Source organism: Poromitra crassiceps (assembly GCF_964638095.1).
Source record: "Poromitra crassiceps genome assembly, chromosome: 4".
Classification (NCBI taxonomy): domain Eukaryota; kingdom Metazoa; phylum Chordata; class Actinopteri; order Beryciformes; family Melamphaidae; genus Poromitra; species Poromitra crassiceps.
In genome coordinates this window covers 30,326,538-30,346,500 of record NC_139626.1, presented here as the reverse complement: position 1 = coordinate 30,346,500, position 19,963 = coordinate 30,326,538, and the positions used below count along the sequence as shown (strand labels likewise).

The 19,963-nt window shown below is 47.2% G+C and overlaps 1 protein-coding gene across 1 annotated transcript; it reads left to right on the top strand.

Moving 5' to 3' along the window:
• Positions 1-293: 293 nt before the first annotated feature.
• On the top strand, positions 294-18,541 carry sbk1 (SH3 domain binding kinase 1; the record flags this gene model as incomplete). The annotated part of the gene is made up of 4 exons (XM_083636260.1): positions 294-331; positions 15,026-15,243; positions 16,674-16,876; positions 17,705-18,541. 4 exons carry the CDS (start codon positions 294-296, stop codon positions 18,539-18,541), a joined length of 1,296 nt encoding a protein of 431 aa, XP_083492386.1.
• Positions 18,542-19,963: the final 1,422 nt, after the last annotated feature.

Here is a 19,963-nt window from a genome sequence, read left to right as displayed (position 1 = left end):
GACGCAGGTGTTGTGATTTATAAGTCACGAAACTGAGGAGTCTCTTCTGAAATGAGCCTAGAATCATCTGTGGGAAGACAGCAAAGCAAGACACAACGACGGACCTCATCCACGCTTCTCCAGCTCTAAAATAACAACACATAGCTGCAACAATTCTTTGTTGTTTTTCTTTTTTTTAAGGAACTGGTCAGTTTTTGTGCTATCCAGACTTTAAAACGAACCGAGTCAGTCATCATTTAAAAAAAAGCCCCGGGTGTTGTCAGCAGAGCGCATCAGCTCTGCTCGCCGTGCGGATGCAGGACCATGGAGGAGAGAGACAGGTCGCCAGCAGGTGAGCGAATAACATCCAGGGAAACACACACCCCGAGGTGCCTCAAACTGGGTCACATCGCAACATATTCCATTTGGAAGCCGAAAAACGAACCGCCGGGCTGGGCTGAGGTGATAGCAGGGCAAGTGGGTCTTGCATAAAACAGGCCTGTAACTCGCCTTAATTTACCTGAGATTTAAAGTAGGCCATAATGGGTAAAAATACTAATAATGTGACACTTGTCCAGCTCCTCCCATGGCGCACGAATCAGAAATAGCAAAAGGAATGAAAATAATTCAGCTGCACGCAATAGGGAATAATATGCATCGTTTTTTTTAAGCTTTGTCAAATTGTTTCCCAAAAGTAGCTCAATTGTTTTCTTAATCAAAATATGCTGATATCTCTCCTTTGATCACTCAGTCAGTGGAAATTTAGTAAACTTTGTATTATCTGAACTACTTTCACATAGCCTACCGTAGCCTCTCAAATGGATTCATGCATGCAAAAGCTCACGAATAATCAATTTGTCTTTGAGTGGATTGGAAATGTACAGTCTGATATCCAAGCCTCAATGTTAAAAGGCATAATAGCACTCAGCACAATTATTCTCACTGTATTTAACAATACAAATGATTGAGGGTGGAGCTGCCATGCAATTCGGTTTTTTGGCAGCCACATTATCCATAATGCCTGCACCTCTTTGTATAATGTCTGATAGTGCATTGGTGATTCAGTCTGTAGTGGGGTACAGTAGGGGTACGGTGGTGCAGTGGTAAGCCCTGTCGCCTCACAGCTCGAAGGTCCTGGGTTCGATTCTCACCTGGGACGCTGTGGACCCCCCCATATCTTCAGTGCCTACTGCCCAGGTGGGCTATCTCGTCGAAAGGGCCTTTCTGTGTGGAGTTTGCATGTTCTCCCCGTACCCCCCAGGGTCTTCCTCCGTACATAACCCCCCACTAAAAACATGCAGAAGATCGTCATCCGACCAGTGACGACAACATCTGAAGTTGGTCCAATGATGGTCCAATGAAGGTCCCCGGGCGCTGGAAAGAAATAGCGACCACTGCTCCTGGCCTGCCCCCTGGAGGAAAGGACAAGCCTGGATGGGTCAAATGCAGAGGACATATTTCACCGGCCACCTTCAGCATGAGTGTGTGTAGTGGCCGCATGCATGTGTTGTAGTGTGTTCGTGTGACAATAAAGACGGGCTGCCGTCTGAAATCGTGTTTTTTTTTTAGTGGATGGACAGAGTTCACCCTGGGCGATCTACTTTAAATGGCTCTTTGACGTTTTGTCCTGGGCAGACAGGTGATATTTCATTGCTAATGTCCTGACCTAATGCATTCAAATGAGTGGCTGACTTGATTGAGCAAACCCTAAAAGCAGTCAGCAAAAGCATGGGGCCTGGTAATGGACTCTAAATGAAACGCAGCGATGGCCGGCACCGATGGATTTGCTTTTGTCACAAACATTTGACCGCCTGACAAGAAGCAACAGTCATGGCTTTGACCTTTGCAGTGGCGGCGCTGAGTTTGGAAACCTGTGGCAAATTCAGACAGAGTCAAAGTGACTCTGTGCTGTGTAATGTGCCTGAACACTCCATATGCAATTTAAGACATACAGTATTATGCTGCCATTGTTGTATCCTATCTGAACTTTTCTGAATGAATTATAGTATTAGGCATCCAATTTCACCCAGATACAGGGGAAGATCTAGAGAAATGTTCACGATGTGGCAAGAGGGTGGCGTAGACATTTTAAATTTAGTGGGTGACAGAAATATTTGCTGATTTAATCGCAAACAATCACGTATCAATAGGCTATTTGCTTGGAAAATCCCCCAAATTAAGATGTTTTAACTAAAAAATATTACATTATTGTGACACGAGTGCACATTAAGTAACGCACAAGTAAAAAAGTAAGTAACAAGTACTTTTCATGTTCCCCTTTTTCTTCCACTCCACCCCTCCCTAGATTTTTTTAGGGTGAGATAGCAGGTCAACAGTATTATGTCACATTAGTGGGTGGTGCACATCATCTGAACGCTAGGAACCTGAAGATTAATTTGAGATGCAGCTCAGCACTGTGTCAAGTTTTTCTAGTCACACTCTACATCTGTATAAACATTGTGTTTTGATTAGGCATCTATTCAAATGTTGAAAGTTTAGATGTAGAATGGCTTCCCCTTAAGTCCAGTTTACACCAATAGATTCGCAACGAGACAAAACCGTTTTAGGAGGTTGCAGCAGGGGAAAGTTGCAGCGGTGTAAACGGGCCCGTCTCATCTGGACTCGTAGGGGCTGGTTGCACGTAGTTGCAAGTATAGTTGCAAGTTGCATCCAGTCTCGTCGTGAATCTTTGCTCTAAACTGGGCTATACACCACCTCATACACCAGCCATCCCCATGCTCAATCATAAGTTGCTGCAGCAATTGTTGGGTTGATACCATTTGTTACACAGATTTGGTGCAAGATTTAACCATTTTTGACCACTCGATAATTGATTGAAAGAAAATGGTAAAAAAAAAAATCCTTCCAAAATGTCACATTAAGACACCAAGACCGAATAATACACAATAGTTTGCCTAAACGGTATCTAAAGCTCTATGCTCATTCCACACGCTATTTTCCTTCTCTCCTTTTTCTCTCACTCCTCTCCTCTCCTCCACCGAGCCCCTCCCCCTCCACCGAGCCCCTCCCCATCCACCGAGCCCCTCCTCCTCCACTGAGCCCCTTGCAGCTGGCAGACGCACATCGCCCATTCAGGATGTGTTTGAGATCAGGCCTTTCATCTGCTACTGTTACCAGGCTGAATTAGAGAGATTGTAACTGATCAGAACTGTGATTAACCACTTCCCCAAAGTGTGGTTGTATCACAAATCTCCACCTTGGCCTCTCAAGTCAGAAGCCCTGTTCGAAACCGTTCCCTGTTACAGAAATAGTGAACTATATAGTGTGTTCGCAATTTTTTTTTACTACTGTCTGAATTCTCAACTGTTAATTTGATTCACTATATAGTCCACCACAAAATACCCACAATGCACTGCAATTTCTAGTGAACAGCGAATGTACCCTACATTTTCTCCCATATACCACAATGCAATGCGGTTGTGTTTACCAAGAGTGAGGCATAGTGTCCGAAACTCATCTATAAACAGTAGTTCACTATATGATAAACACTACATGGGGAATAGTGAGAGAATGAATGAACATGGCTAGAGGCTAGGGTCTTTCCTTCTAAAAGTTTTACAGAGCGGCCATCTTACTAGAGAAGGTGGGCTCCGCCCATTGGCCTCTGTTAAACTTCCCTCAGCTGTAGTTTCATGAGAACACACCTCCCGTGACATCACACCAAGATTCTCAGGAAGCAACCCCCTCTCTCTTTCTCCCCTCCTCTCTCTCTCCCCCGCGTGCACATGCATGCACGCACACACACACACACACACACACACACACACACACACACACACACACACGTGTATATATATATATATATATATATATATATAAGTGTCGGCAGCATTGAGCTGTAGCTGCCTGGTGGCTCTTCTGAATGAGCAGGATGGACGGACAAAACTTTAAAAAAACAAAATCGAAAGAATATTTTCTTTAAACCTGCTTTTTTTTTAAACATTTTGGTCCGAGTGAAATATCCTGCCATCTCTCCTGTTTCTAAATATATCTGTACCATTTGGTTTGAACAAGTAAAACTATTTTTATAAGCATTTTACAAAATGTCTATGGGAAAATAAATGGCGGATGAAAATCTCTGGTACAGTGCTGAAGCAGGAAGTGACGTTCCACTTTGGCTCTCTATAATATCTCCAAGGAGTCACGCCATGCATTTGACATCAAAGGGATGCAGTGTCTTGTGTTTTGCGCATTACTTGAGGCTTAAGGCTTGGTTTAGTTTGTTTCAGGATTCTCTCTCTCCTCTCTCCCCCCCCCCCCCCCCCCCCTCCCTCCCTCTCTCATATGAAGCTTCCCTGCTGGAACCCAGATAGGCTGCGGGTTTGTGATAGGATGGAGGTGAAGTACAGTATGTTCCCTGGGCAGTTTATTGCAGTGATATTTCACCGCTGAGTACTTTGGAGTGTGTGATTGCAATGAGGTTGATAGTGACAATGATTATGATTATGATTGGCATTTTACACTCAGTCACACTTCAGTACTCTCTAATACTGCTCTAATCCTAAACTACAATAGAAATGGATTCACCAATTCCATTGTTGTTGTTTTTCTGTGTTTTCTCTGTGCTCTTTGGTCGAGCGTTATTTCTTTATTTTCTGTCGATGGTCAGTTGTCAGCATATTGTGCGGGGAGCAGTGCTGTCTGTCACTACCCACATCTCAGCTCCACTGGCAGCGATTGTGTCGGGCTCCTCTATGGGCTTTTAACCTTGGGTTATCCTGCCGCGAGTCTTGGGTTGTCCCAGCAGGGGGCCGAGGGCTGGCAGCACATCTGCCAGGAATTTGCATCGGGGCGGTAGGTAGGTAGCTCCTCCACGGGGGAGTGTGGCAGAGAGAAGGGAAGGGAGAGTTGAGGCGAGTCGGGGAAGGTCACCCCCCGCAGGGATCCTCCTCTCTCTCTGGGGTGCCAGGCAGGCACAGCTGAGAGAAGGTGATTTATCAAAGTAGAGTGTCCGTGGCCTGGGCCGGCGCTCCACCTATCTCCGCGCACAGTGGGAGGCTTCCTCATGCTGTGTGTGGACAGGGGGCACAGCCCACTAACTCCCTCCTCTGATTATATTCTGTGTCGTTAAGGGGGATGATTCAGTTGTTTATGCCTGGGCGGGCAGCAGCTGACCTGAGTGCAACTGGCCATAGTCAGGAGCCTTGTGATCGAGTTTTAGGGGGTTTGGGAGTAAAGTGATTTTTTTTGAAACCCTATATGCCTGTAACTCGGGGGTTCAAAACCTTTTTTTTGCGTGTGAGCGACCCCATTTTGATGTCACAAAAATCTAGGGACCCAAGACATTCAAATTCCGGTACATCGGTAATATCATCAGTGGCATCATCAGTGATGTCACATGTAACAGTAACTTTTTTCTCAGAATTCTGACTTTAATTTCAGAATTCTGACTTTAATTTCAGAATTCTGACTTTTTTCCCTCAGAATTCTGACATTAAAATCTGAGTGACTTTTTTCTCAGATTTCTAATTTGACTCTGAGAATTCTGACTTTTTACCTCAGAAGTCTGACTTCTTTTTTTCAGAATTCTGACCTTAGACTCAGAATTCTAACTTTATTTTCGGAATTCTTACTTCATTCTCAGAATCCTGACTTAAACTCAGAACAAAAATATATATGTATATATATTTAAAAAAAATCACGTGGCCCTAATCCTCTTCGGTAGTTTTAAATTGTGTGGTGTATTTATTTATTTATTTATTTTTATAAATTCCAGGCGACCCCAAGGTTGAACCACTGCTAACTTGTCCTGTATACTGTGACGAGGAGAAAGACAGGCAGACAGACAGACAGACAGTGTCGGTACATGCCTGCAGGTGTTCTCTTTTTAAGACGGAGAGAGAGAGAGAGAGAGAGAGAGAAACCACATCCGTCAAAATGTATTTCAGCTATTGTTTTGAATGTGAGCCAGAGGCGAGGCATGTTGGGCATTTTGACGCTAAATTGGACACAGGAGATCATCAGTCTTCACTGATAATTACTCTTCTGCCGAGGGCAGAGCAGCTACTCCATTAGCGGTGGAGAGAGGCACAGACATGAGGCAGACCCTGCAATCTATTTCCTCCCTTCATTAGTCTCTTGTTTACATGAAGAACAGAAAAGAGGGGGAGAGGAGCAGAGAAGAGGAGCAGAGAAGAGGGGGAGAGGAGCAGAGAAGAGGAGAAGAGGAGCAGAGAAGAGGGGGAGAGGAGCAGAGAAGAGGGGGAGAGGAGCAGAGAAGAGGAGCAGAGAAGAGGAGCAGAGAAGAGGGGGAGAGGAGCAAAGAAGAGGAGCAGAGAAGAGGGGGAGAGGAGCAGAGAAGAGGGGGAGAGGAGCAGAGGAAGGCACATAATCAAGAGGGCAAACACTTGTGTAAGCTGCAAAGTCCCATCATCCCAAACCCCCATAAGCATATTGATGTGGAATAACATGAAATGACTGCTGTTTCATCACAAGTGGCGTATGAAGGTGCACTGTGCTTATCCAAATCGAACACATCTTACATGTAAACTCATGTCCTATATGTATCTGTATTCATGTTCAAAGCTCAGCTTGTCAAAGTCTTGATGAGCTAGTCACAGTCCACTGCAATCGCATTATTCATGTGTTTGCATCAAGATATAGCCCAGTGAATATATATATATACACACACACACACACACACACACACACACACACACACACACACACACACACACACATACATATATGATTATATATAATATATATTGTATATATATATATTATATACACATACTGTATATGATTTGTCCACTTGAAGGCTCCCTCTCTGCATTCAGTTCTCAGTAAAAAGAAAAAAGAAATGTTCCCATGGTAATGCTATGCTAATTTCACCCCAATTACTCGTGTGAGATCAAATAGCCTGGTTATTGTTGCATCCTTGTGTGGGGCTGAGTGGGTATTCAAACGATTTGAACCGAGGCCTGAATGCACTGCAGCTCTGACAAGAATGGAACTTATGAGAGTTGTTTGCGAGAAAGGCTAAAGGTCAAAACAACTTGTTGTGGCCTTAAGTCCACAATAAGAGATGTACTCACAAGTACACGCCTCAAAGTTCAGAGGTCAGGAAAGCACCATCGCCCCAGGCTGGGATCAGACACGACTGAGACAAGAGGGTCGGTTGCCAGTGGTTTCGCAGGGTTCATCTCTGCTCTCATCTCCAGCCAAGACTTTATTGAAGAAAGGTCAGCTGGCTCCTCCAGCTTGATCTCGTGTTACACGTGGAGCCAGTATAATACAGAGTTTTAGGGTGGTAAAGTTGACGTTTTCCCTTCTTTCTTTTTTGGTCAGCCTGTATTTTAAGAGGAGTTGCAATGTAGATGCACTCGTCTCTGTGTGGGGATTTGCTGACTGGAGAATTGCTTAAATCTGTATTTAAGGGGAAATAATTGCTGGTAGAGCTGAACAAGTAATAATAATAATAATAATAATAATAATAATAAATCTGAATCACAATATGAACCTCAGCAATTTGATAATTGGGTGCTAGTGCAGTGGTTCGAAGCCTACCAAGACAAGGGTTGCATGTTCGAGGCCCTGTGTTACCTCCGGCTTGGTTGGGCGTCCATACAGGCACAATCTGGGGGTGGGAAGCCAGAAGGGTATGTGTCCTGGTCGCTGCACTAGCACCTCCTCTGGTTGGTCACGGCACCTGTTCAGAGGGGAGGGGAACTGGGGGAATAGCGTGATCCTCCCACACGCTACATCCTGCCGGTGAAACTCCCCACTGTCAGGTGAAAAGAAGCGACTGGTGACTGCACATGTATCAGAGGAAACATGTGCTACTCTACAACTCTCCCCAGATCGGCAGAGGGGGGTGGAGCAATGACCGGGACAGCAGGGGGAATTGGCCAAGTACAATTGGGAGAAAAATCTGAAAAAACTTGATCCAAAAAATAAGCCATTGCACAGGCTGCATTAAATTGCTTGAAAATTGAAAGCATTAAATTGCTTGAAAGTTGCATCCAAAATGGATTTCTGAACAAAACTCAACTAAACCCTGCACACTGACATCTATTTTTATTTGAACATCACTTTTCTTTAAATCATTTTAAGGTTCAAAATAAATTTTGACAAGAAAAAACAGTTTACAGTTTAAATTACAATTGCAATATTCTGTCAATCGCAATTTTATTTTTTTGTCAATATGTTTTAGCCCTAGTGGCTGGAATAAATGTTGATGCTGCTTACCCTACCTTAACCTTATATCTCCCACATGTCAGCTTTTCAGGAATTAAGAAAAAGAGTTTCAGATTTACTACCATGCATTTTTGAGTTTATCCAGTGGGATTTGAAATGGTTTCAGAAGCCAGAGGGGTCGCTGAACTTTCTCAACCCACAGAAGAGCATGTAAGCCTTCATTTAGAGTTTAAACATCAAAATCACCAAAAGAATTGCGAGTTTTCCCCGCGACGACATTAAAAGGGTCTTGGAACCAGCAAGCAACCCATGGACCCATTTTTAAAATGCTTACAGATGACTTAGTATGAGCTCGGGTGTGACTGTTATAGGGTTAGGGTTAGGGTTAGTATGAGCTCGGGTGTGACTGTTATAGGGTTAGGGTTAGGGTTAGTATGAGCTCGGGTGTGACTGTTATAGGGTTAGGGTTAGGGTTACTATGAGCTCGGGTGTGACTGTTATAGGGTTAGGGTTAGGGTTAGTATGAGCTCGGGTGTGACTGTTATAGGGTTAGGGTTAGGGTTAGTATGAGCTCGGGTGTGACTGTTATAGGGTTAGGGTTAGGGTTAGTATGAGCTCGGGTGTGACTGTTATAGGGTTAGGGTTAGGGTTAGGGTTAGTATGAGCTCGGGTGTGACTGGCTGGAAAAACCCACAGACCGTTGTATTAGAATGTATTGCGAGGCAAATCTTTCATTTTGACATGGCCACTGCTACCTTGTCTTTATAGCCGGCCCAGAGGACAGGAGAACAGGATGGGCGCAGAGGGCAGTGACTGTATGGGAGCTCAGTGGGGCATGTGGCTCAGTGGGGCATGTGGCTCAGTGGGGCATGTGGCTCAGTGGGGCATGTGGCTATGGTCCAACACAAATGCTGAGTGGTGTGGAGGCTCACAGCTGCTCCCTCTTACAGATAGCAATACAAAGGGCCTTTGATAGGCTCTCACTGTAAGATCCATACACCAGCAAGCTGCCCAGAACACGCACAACTTCATCTGCACACCCGCAACACCCTCACATTTACAACGTCATGGCAGCTTGCGGAGCGCACCGCCTCCCCGAACCACTCATCACATTCTAGGACATTTCCTAATCCGGTTCTGTCTGTGTGGGAGCGGACAATGGTGTAGTGCATCATATACCCTGGGGTATATGCTGCAGGGTATACGCTGCAGGGTATACGCAGGTATACCCACTTATTCTTCAGTCAGCAGTATACCCACTTCTAAATGCCCTCTATAGCCTAGTCAAGTGTAACAATTGCTACCTACTGTAGCAGGGCAAGGAGAGTGAAGGCATAGCTATCTATTGTTGTCGCTTTAGCGAAATAATTTGCAATGGTGCACCCGGTCATACTGTCATCATTTAAAAAGTCTCCTATAGACGACCATCAGTCCTGTAACTTCTGAAATCTGAATACACGCACTGATCTGTTTAACAGAGCCAAATGGAGGCAGGAGTCACAGATCAGAGGAGACAGACCAGCAGAGTTCAGGTGACTCAATATGTAGAAATGAATACAGCTAAAATAGGTGTGTTATTCCTGGTTTTGCTAAAGATGTTGTTGATGCCATAAAAGTGATGCCCATCTCCTAACTGGCGTCCTTGTGATAAGGAGCTATGTCAGCGCCATGTGGTGATCTGAAATGACCAGCACCCCTCCGGGTTAGCTCATTACTCAAATACTACTGGCCCATTTTGGGGTGAATTAAATATGCAATAGGGCATGTATCCTTTGCTGGACGCGCCGCTTACAAAAATTGGGGGGCATATTCAGAGTACCCCCACTTCTTCAGGCACCACTACACCACTGGGAGTGGAGTCATGTGATTAAGCTCTGTGCGCACAGCCTGCCAGAGCCGAAGGAGTGCCAGTAACAAGCCCTCCCCTCGTCCTGCTCCCTTCTGACTGACGGAGGGCATGGGGGAAGGTGGAGTGGTGGTCCTGCTTCCTTCTGACTGATGGAGGGCATGGGGGAAGGCTGGGTGGTGGTCCTGCTTCCTTCTGACTGATGGAGGACATGGGGTAAGGCTGGGTGGTGGTCCTGCTTCCTTCTGACTGATGGAGGGCATGGGGTAAGGCTGGGTGGTGGTCCTGCTTCCTTCTGACTGATGGAGGGCATGGGGGAAGGCTGGGTGGTGGTCCTGCTTCCTTCTGACTGATGGAGGGCATGGGGGAAGGGTGGTGGTCCTGCTTCCTTCTGACTGATGGAGGACATGGGGAAAGGTGGAGTGGTGGTCCTGCTTCCTTTTGACTGATGGAGGGCATGGGAGAAGGGGGAGTGGTGATCGTGGTCCTTCTGACTGATGGAGGGCATGGGGGAAGGCAGGCAGGGTGGTGGTCCTGCTTCCTTCTGACTGATGGAGGGCATGGGGGAAGGTGGAGTGGTGGTCCTGCTTCCTTCTGACTGATGGAGGGCATGGGGGAAGGTGGAGTGGTGGTCCTGCTTCCTTCTGACTGATGGAGAGGGCATGGGGGAAGGTGGAGTGGTGGTCCTGCTTCCTTCTGACTGATGGAGGGCATGGGGGAAGGGGGAGTGGTGGTCCTGCTTCCTTCTGACTGATGGAGGGCATGGGGTAAGGCTGGGTGGTGGTCCTGCTTCCTTCTGACTGATGGAGAGGGCATGGGGGAAGGCTGGGTGGTGGTCCTGCTTCCTTCTGACTGATGGAGGGCATGGGGTAAGGCTGGTGGTCCTGCTTCCTTCTGACTGATGGAGGGCATGGGGGAAGGCTGGGTGGTGGTCCTGCTTCCTTCTGACTGATGGAGGGCATGGGGGAAGGTGGAGTGGTGGTCCTGCTTCCTTCTGACTGATGGAGGGCATGGGGGAAGGGGGAGTGGTGGTCCTTCTTCCTTCTGACTGATGGAGGGCATGGGGGAAGGCGGAGTGGTGGTCCTGCTTCCTTCTGACTGATGGAGGGCATGGGGGAAGGTGGAGTGGTGGTCCTTCTTCCTTCTGACTGATGGAGGGCATGGGGGAAGGTGGAGTGGTGGTCCTGCTTCCTTCTGACTGATGGAGGGTATGGGGGAAAGGGGAGTGGTGGTCCTGCTTCCTTCTGACTGATGGAGGGCATGGGGGAAGGGGGAGTGGTGGTCCTGCTTCCTTCTGACTGATGGAGGGCATGGGGGAAGGCTGGGTGGTGGTCCTGCTTCCTTCTGACTGATGGAGGGCATGGGGGAAGGGGGAGTGGTGGTCCTTCTTCCTTCTGACTGATGGAGGGCATGGGGGAAGGTGGAGTGGTGATCGTGGTCCTTCTTCCTTCTGACTGATGGAGGGCATGGGGGAAGGCGGGGTGGTGGTCCTGCTTCCTTCTGACTGATGGAGGGCATGGGGGAAGGCGGGGTGGTGGTCCTTCTTCCTTCTGACTGATGGAGGGCATGGGGGAAGGCGGGGTGGTGGTCCTGCTTCCTTCTGACTGATGGAGGGCATGGGGGAAGGCGGGGTGGTGGTCCTGCTTCCTTCTGACTGATGGAGGGCATGGGGGAAGGCGGGGTGGTGGTCCTGCTTCCTTCTGACTGATGGAGGGCATGGGGGAAGGCTGGGTGGTGGTCCTGCTTCCTTCTGACTGATGGAGGGCATGGGGGAAGGCGGGGTGGTGGTCCGAGGAAAATCTGCTCCCAGTCTGTCTGTGGTGTTTAAATGTTTTATCACCAAACCTGCACCACCCAAACTGCTCTAGTCTGGATACCGATCAGCATTTGTGTTGACTCGCTGTAGGCTGTATTCAGTGGGCAGACAACATGAGTAGGCTACAATATTCATCGGCTCTTATATAACCATCTTCATGCTTATGATAAAATCAAGAAGGGGGTGTTATCTGGGGAGAGAGATATACGCTACACAGGGCACTTTTCTATTTGCAGTTTGCTTTTTAGCAAAGAGTGATGAGCCAAGAAAACAAGGCTGCAAACATTCACTTCATGTCCTATTTTAGTACATCCTGCTATATTTATCATGGCACATACTGTAGCTGAAGGATCTCTAACACCTTGTACCCAGTTAACACATTCTTAATGCCGGAACAAAAAAGTATTGTGCTATGCAAGTTTTCATAAGTTGTTAATTAGATACTTTCATCTTTTGTGATATGGAACAGCGTGTAGCTGTATTGAACACAAATGTCAAAGTACAAAACGACACACAACGCAATGGATTGAATATCGTAGAATCGGCGGTGGAGCTGTGGTGAAGCTCTGGTTCAGGTTGAATGTGTGAGAAACCAGTGGAGCTGTGGTGAAGCTCTGGTTCAGGTTGAATGTGTGAGAAACCAGTGGAGCTGTGGTGAAGCTCTCGTTCAGGTTGAATGTGTGAGAAACCAGAGTTATCTTCATTGGCTCAGAGGAGCAAGCAGCGTCTGGGAAGGGAAAGGGCCATCAGTGAAATTGTTTGTGCTGGTTTTATGCGTATGAGTGTGTGGGTGATTCTGTGTGTGACTGTGTATGATTGAATTTGTCTGTGTTATGTGATTGTGTGTACTGTATGTAGGGGGAGGTGTTATGTGATTGTGTACTGTATGTAGGGGGAGGTGTTATGTGATTGTGTACTGTATGTAGGGGGAGGTGTTATGTGATTGTGTACTCTATGTAGGGGGAGGTGTATGTAGGGGGAGGTGTTTTGTATGTAGGGGGAGGTGTTTTGTATGTAGAGAGATGGAGACGTTGGATGAGATTGTTACATTTGTGGGTGAGATCTGAGATCCACTTAATCTTATCAAAAGATCCAGTTCTATATGTAGCTACAAGCACTCACTATAACTATAATATATATATAATATAATATATCACTATAACAAAACCTCACATGCACAGTCACACATTTCTGATTTAAATGAGCCATCAGTCAGGTTCCTCCATATCTAACCCCCAACTAAAACATGCAGGAGATGGTCGTCTGACCAGCGGCGGTTGGAAGAAGTAGGTCCCCGGGCGCTTCACTGCAGCTGCCCACCGCTCCTGGCCTGAACCATGGAGGACGACGAGCCAGGATGGGTCAAACGTGGAGGACAAATTTTCTCAGTGCCTGCAAAGCAATCTTAATGAAAAGTTTTAGTGTGACTGACTCCCATCTACAGCTTACAACTACAACAATGACATCTTTCTTCCTCCAAGGGTCAGTTTGACCCATGCCATCGCGGTAGCACATTGTAATGATTTATACGGCAACGTAACTGGTTAAAAATGATATAATCGTCTGATGACCTCCAGGTCAGCAGGGTCTGTCCTGGATCACGAAGGCCGACTTTGATTGATGCTTAAAATCTGCGTCGAGGTGACCTCCAGGCATGGGGTCTCTCCTGGCTTCTGGAGGGGGATGCAAATCTCGGCGGTTTGTACCTGCTGAGATTTGCCTCTCGGTTTTTAAGTCAAAGCAGCCGAAAAACATGGTGGGGATGCAATTCCTGGTGGGGGATGCAGAACTCGGCATAACACTGGCACGTACACACCTCGAACCTGTCGGCTCTTTCCATTCGTCAAACCTCCTCGCTGGTCATATTGATTTTCCCGTCGCCGTCTGCCAGTAAGTGCTGTCTGAAGCCAGCCACTCAGGCAGCCATATCTGAAAGCTGGCTAAAGTGATCTAGAGGGACAGGAAGTCCAATACATTTAGTGAAAACACAGCTCCTGCTGGTGCCTGCCCTGTGTTGATGCTATGGAAATGATGTCTGTTGAAGCCTCTTCTGATTGAGCCACCCTTTGGGAGATGCTGGCCACTGGCCTACTGTATGCACACTTGCACAAATGAATGTACACGAACACACAAGAGCATTCATTCATAAACACATACATGTACACAGACACAAACCTGCACAGAAATACACAACACATACATGTACACAGACACAAACCTGCACAGAAATGCACAACACATACATGTTCATGTACACAGACACAAACCTGCACAGAAATACACAACACATACATGTACACGGACACAAACCTGCACAGAAATGCACAACACATACTGTACATGTACACAGACACAAACCTGCACAGAAATACACAACACATACATGTACACAGACACAAACCTGCACAGAAATGCACAACACATACATGTTCATGTACACAGACACAAACCTGCACAGAAATACACAACACATACATGTACACAGACACAAACCTGCACAGAAATGCACAACACATACTGTACATGTACACAGACACAAACCTGCACAGAAATACACAACACATACATGTACACAGACACAAACCTGCACAGAAATACACAACACATACATGTTCATGTACACAGACACAAACCTGCACAGAAATGCACAACACATACTGTACATGTACACAGACACAAACCTGCACAGAAATGCACAACACATACTGTACACAGACACAAACCTGCACAGAAATGCACAACACTTACTGTACATGTACACAGACACAAACCTGCACAGAACATACACAACACATACTGTACATGTAGACAGACCCAAACCTGCACAGAAATGCACAACACATACATGTACACAGACACAAACCTGGACAGAAATACACAATATAACATACATGTACACAGACACAAACCTGCACAGACCATACATGTACACAGACACAAACCTGCACACAAATACACAACAGAACAGAACACAGACACAAACCTGCACAGAAATACACAACACATACATGTACACAGACACAAACCTGCACATAAATACACAACACATACATGTACACAGACACAAACCTGCACAGAAATACACAACACATACATGTACACAGACACAAACCTGCACAGAAATACACAACAGAACAGAACACAGAGTTCCATAACCTTGGCGTCATTGCAGCACAGCAGATCATCATTCTAAAGGCTAATCATCTTCTTCCTCTCCCCCACAGTCTGCCTCATAGTGTCAAGGCGAGCCTGTCTCTTTCCCCGTCGGGGCCGGGCCGGGCGGGCAGCGGAGGCTACTGTGGAGGTGTGCCTGTGGAGGACATGCAGGCCCTGGCCATCACCTCCCTCTCCGCAGCGGACGTGGCCAAACACTACGAGCACATCCGCGAGCTGGGCAAGGGCACCTACGGCAAGGTGGACCTGGTGGCACACCGATCCCAGGGTGAGTGGGGGGGGGGGGGGGGGGGGGGTGGCGTGGTGTGGGATAGTCCACAGCAAGGTCAAGAGCTGGTGGCTCAGTTGGCAGATGCACACAGTGCTGTGTTTAAATGTGTCTCAGGACCTTTGTCGCATCTCATCACCCTCTCTCTTCCTGTCTCTACTGCGAACAGCAGAAATGCAAAATATCATATATATATATTTTTTTTTTTTATTAAAAAGCAAGCTGTTTTAGAAATCAGATGATTTATACGAGGGATCAGCTGAGCAGCATTTTGGTAAACAAACCGCGTCACTGGGGGAAAACGGCAATGGGACCCTATGGAGCCAGCCTTGAGTGCTCACTCCAGCCCCTGTGTGCAGTTTACATTTTAAAAACTGCGACAGTGACATGCATATATTATACATCAGACTCTTGAGCTACTTCTGCTCTCACTCAGAATGTCAAAATATAAGCGATGTCATGTATAGTTTTTGAGATATTAACGTTTGTTTGGCACAACTCATACTAGTTAACTGCTTCCGCATTTCTGGGGGATTTGTTGTTGTGACTGATTCGTCCTATAGCTGTTCAGAGTTTAAATCCCACAATGTTTTATTTGTTTATTTATGTATTTATGTATTTATGTATTTATTTATTTATTTATTTATTTATTTATTTATTTATTTATTTATTTATTTATTTATGGGTGAGCGAGAAAGCGGAAGACATGCAGCAAATGACCATGGGCCAGATTTGAACCCACGAAATGGCTGTTGTAAAAAAGGCCCATTGATAAGCCGTTGCAGAGTGCAAGGCTGTTGTGTTAGCAGCAGTGTGAAGAGGCTCTGTATAGCTGCAGCTGTGCTTGTGAACAGCTGGAGTGCGAGAGCGTGTGGGTGAGATGCATTCATTGATACGTGCAGGTTTGTGTGAATGAACAGCAGCTGCTACAAAGTTCCCCCACTCCCTTACAGTATCAGATGACACTTCCCTTCCCAATTCAAGTTGTTAGCTATCAGCTATTTTAAAATAAGCCCAAGCGTGATTTAGGTCATTTAAGAATCACTACTGCTGCCCTCAATAGTGTCAGAAAATATTGACCTGATATGCAGGCGTAGTGATATAGTAATACGTGGTTCTCAAACTTTTTCACCTCAAGGAAATTAGATCACGGACTCCCAATTGATAAGATCTGTCCCAGGGTCCCCTAACTGAAAAGATTTTTGCTTTTAGATGTAGACATACATTCTGTCATTATGTTACTTATGGGTGGAATAAAATTATTCACAGTTTTGCTGGCGACCCCTGGAACCCCCCTCAAAGACCCCTGGGGGTCCCCGGACCCCACTTTGAGAACCACTGTAGTAAGGGCCTACACCAGAGGATTAAATGTATGCAGCCTTTGTGTAGGTGTGTGCGCGTGCTTTATGTGTGTTTCTGGTCCTTTCTAGGCACCAAAATGGCACTGAAGTTTGTTACCAAGAACAAGACGAAACTGAAGAGCTTCCTGCGGGAATACAGTCTAACAGGCTCACTTAGCTGCAGCCCCTTCATCATCAAAGTCCTGGATGTGCTTTTTGAGACAGAGGACAGCTACGTGTTTGGACAAGAATATGCACCCGCCGGGGACCTCTTCGACATCATCCCCCCCCAGGTAACGCCATCATACCGGGCTTCCACCAATCACCGCCCTCACTCAGCCGGAGCTTCGCCAATCGGCCGCCACGTTCCGACACTGCGGTTTTAACGAGCTCCCCCGGGATTGGAGCCTTGTCTTCGTCCCGCTTTTCTTACTGTGTTTCACTGCATTCCCGTTGATGTGACTCCCAAGCTTCTTCTAAAGGCTCGTTAAAAATGGGCGCAATGGAATTTAAAATTGAGACTCTTTTGTTCCATTTTTCCATTTTTATGTGTCTCACTTTTCCCTCTGCACCTTCATTCCGCCACTTAATATATCTTATTCTTTATAACCGCTACTCCCTGCAACCAGACGGCAACCCACTTCCTGTGTAGTCTCTAGACAGACGTGTTGTACATTGACTCCCGCAATGTACAAATGCTCCTGCCTACCCGTCTGTATTTTAGCAGCTCTCAAAGTTGGTAAAAGAAAATAAGGCAGGATATCCGGTCAAAATCCGCTCAGTTCCCCACTTCTGTGTCCCCTGTGCAGTCATTTAATTGCTCCGACTGGAAAACAAACAAGTCGAATCCTAGCTGCTGAGCAGAAATGGCAATTGGACAAGATATTTTGATTTATTTATATATTTATTTTTGTCAACATGTGTTGTCAATTGTTCGAGAGACTACTTCCCGTGAATCTCTCTTCTGCTCATATCGCTTCCTGTGGTTGCACCTCCCTTCTCTACAGTGTATCTCCATAATGAAGAGCTTTCTCTCTCTCTCTCTCTCTCTCTCTCTCTCTCTCTCTCTCTCTCTCTCTCTGTCTGCCTCTCTCTCTCTCTTCCCACTTCTCCCCCTCCAGGTGGGACTGCCGGAGGAAATGGTCAAGCGCTGCATGCAACAGCTGGGCTTGGCCTTGGACTTCATGCACAGTAAGAGCCTGGTGCATCGCGATGTCAAGCCCGAGAACGTCCTCCTCTTCGACCGTGAGTGCCGGCGCGTCAAGCTGGCCGACTTCGGCATGACGCGGCGCGTGGGCTGCCGGGTGAAGCGGGTGAGCGGCACCATCCCGTACACGGCGCCGGAGGTGTGCCGCGCCAGCCGCGCCGAGGGTTTCCTGGTCACCACCAGTCTGGACGTGTGGGCGTTCGGCGTGCTGGTCTTCTGCATGCTGACGGGCAACTTCCCCTGGGAGGCGGCGCTGCCGGCCGACGCCTTCTACGAGGAGTTCCGGCGCTGGCAGAAAGTGGGCTGTCCCGTGGGCACCTACCCGTCCCAGTGGCGGCGCTTCACCGACGACGCCTTGCGCATGTTCCAGAGGCTGCTAGCCGCCGAGCCGGAGAAGCGCTGCGGAGTCAAGGACGTCTTCTGCTTCGTCAAGTACGAGCTGGTCAGTGAGCTCCGGCGGCGGGCGTCCTGCCGCGCCAAGAGAGGCGAGAGGTCGAGCTCGGGAGTGTGCACCGGCAGCTGCACGCCCTCCTCCTCCTCCTCCTCCTCCTCCTCGTCACGCTCAGCCCACAGACACCCGGAGCCCTCCACCCCTCCAGGCACGTCCTGCCTGCGCCCGGCGCCGCTCAAGCGTAGCGTCTTGTCCGACCCGCTCTCTGCCAGAGAGGAGCCCGGGCAGCACCACTCCCCCGGCCGAGACAAGAACAAAAGCCAGATGGTAATGGCCACTGCCATCGAGATCTGTGTGTGATCACACCGGCGCGAGCGGCGGAGTCTGGAGGGCTTCTCACGGCCAGAACTAGCTGTGAGGAGGTGTTAGCGAACGCCCGAGAGAGAGAGAGACTCCGGTGGAAAAGGCGAGGAATTTTAAACGGGAAAGCGAAGCTCAGGATTTCATCCACGGCTCCGGAAATGGACATCATCAATCAATGGCACACACTGCTGGACAGCTTCTCACTCGCACACGCCTGCAACACGCCTGTAACACGCCTGTAACGTTTAGATTTGTGACCAAAGACTGAAGGCTTCCCAAGCTGAAGGGCCAGACAGCGTTTAGGAATCCACTGATGTTGCTTCACTCGGAAAAACGCCGTTCAGCCACTTTGCGTTTCTTGCCCATACATTGTAGCGGTGCTAAGGATTCTAAAATTAGATGGTCTATGAAGAACCAACACTCTCATTCTCACTCATCACTCCACCTCTCTTTACTTTAGCTTTTCCTTATTATAAAATATAACCCCCTGGGGAGGCGACTCTTTGCAGGCAACCTGCTAGTCAGAGGCCGGTGATCTTGGGGTTATAGACTGTTTCAAGAGAAAATGGCGCAAATGTCAAAAACAACAACAACAGGAACAAAAGGCTAAAAATGCGAAACCCTAATGTAGCAGTTTGTATAAGATGTATGTTCTTCTGCGTGTCTAGACAGAGACAGATTCTCGGTGATAGGCATCATCTCATCATCTCAGGACATTGCAGATGGTCTCTTAATGGAGGATCAGAGCCGGCTCAACACGCCAACTGCTCTCAATGTCATTCGGTTCCTCGGGAGCCGATGTTACACAGCAGAATACAGGGACTGTCGATCTTCTGAGTGGAACAGGTGGCATACGCAGAGGAGGAGATGGACTGTTTTTATTGTTTATTTTCTACCTGCTGTGTGTGTATGGGTGTGTGTGTGTACGGTATGTGTGTGTTTGACTTGCGAAAGCACAAGATTTTTTGTAAAGGAAGAGACATCTTAGCGGAAACACCTACTTTATACTGTAAATAATTTGATATGTCCAGCAGTGTACTGTAATATCAGGTAGTTCAACCATGTAGCTGTACTAATTTTCTACAACAGGGAAAGGGGTTATGGGGGTTTGACCGTTTTTGTTGGGGGCAAGGCACCGTATGTAGCAACAATTAAAGTACGACGAAATGTACAGTATATTAACATGACAAAGGTATATGGAAATGTGATGGAGCCTGTTACAATGTCTAATATGGTAGCAGCTGCTGTTTCGTTCCCTGACCCAGGTATGACCCAGGTATGACTTCTCCTCTCCTGTCATCAGAACCATATCATGAGCAACATCCATTACCTGTATCCAATCGATGGGGCTTCCTGGTCATCAAATAAATCCCGCCCTCTCCGTGTTCTGTCAATAGGAAGCCGCAGGGATGACGTATT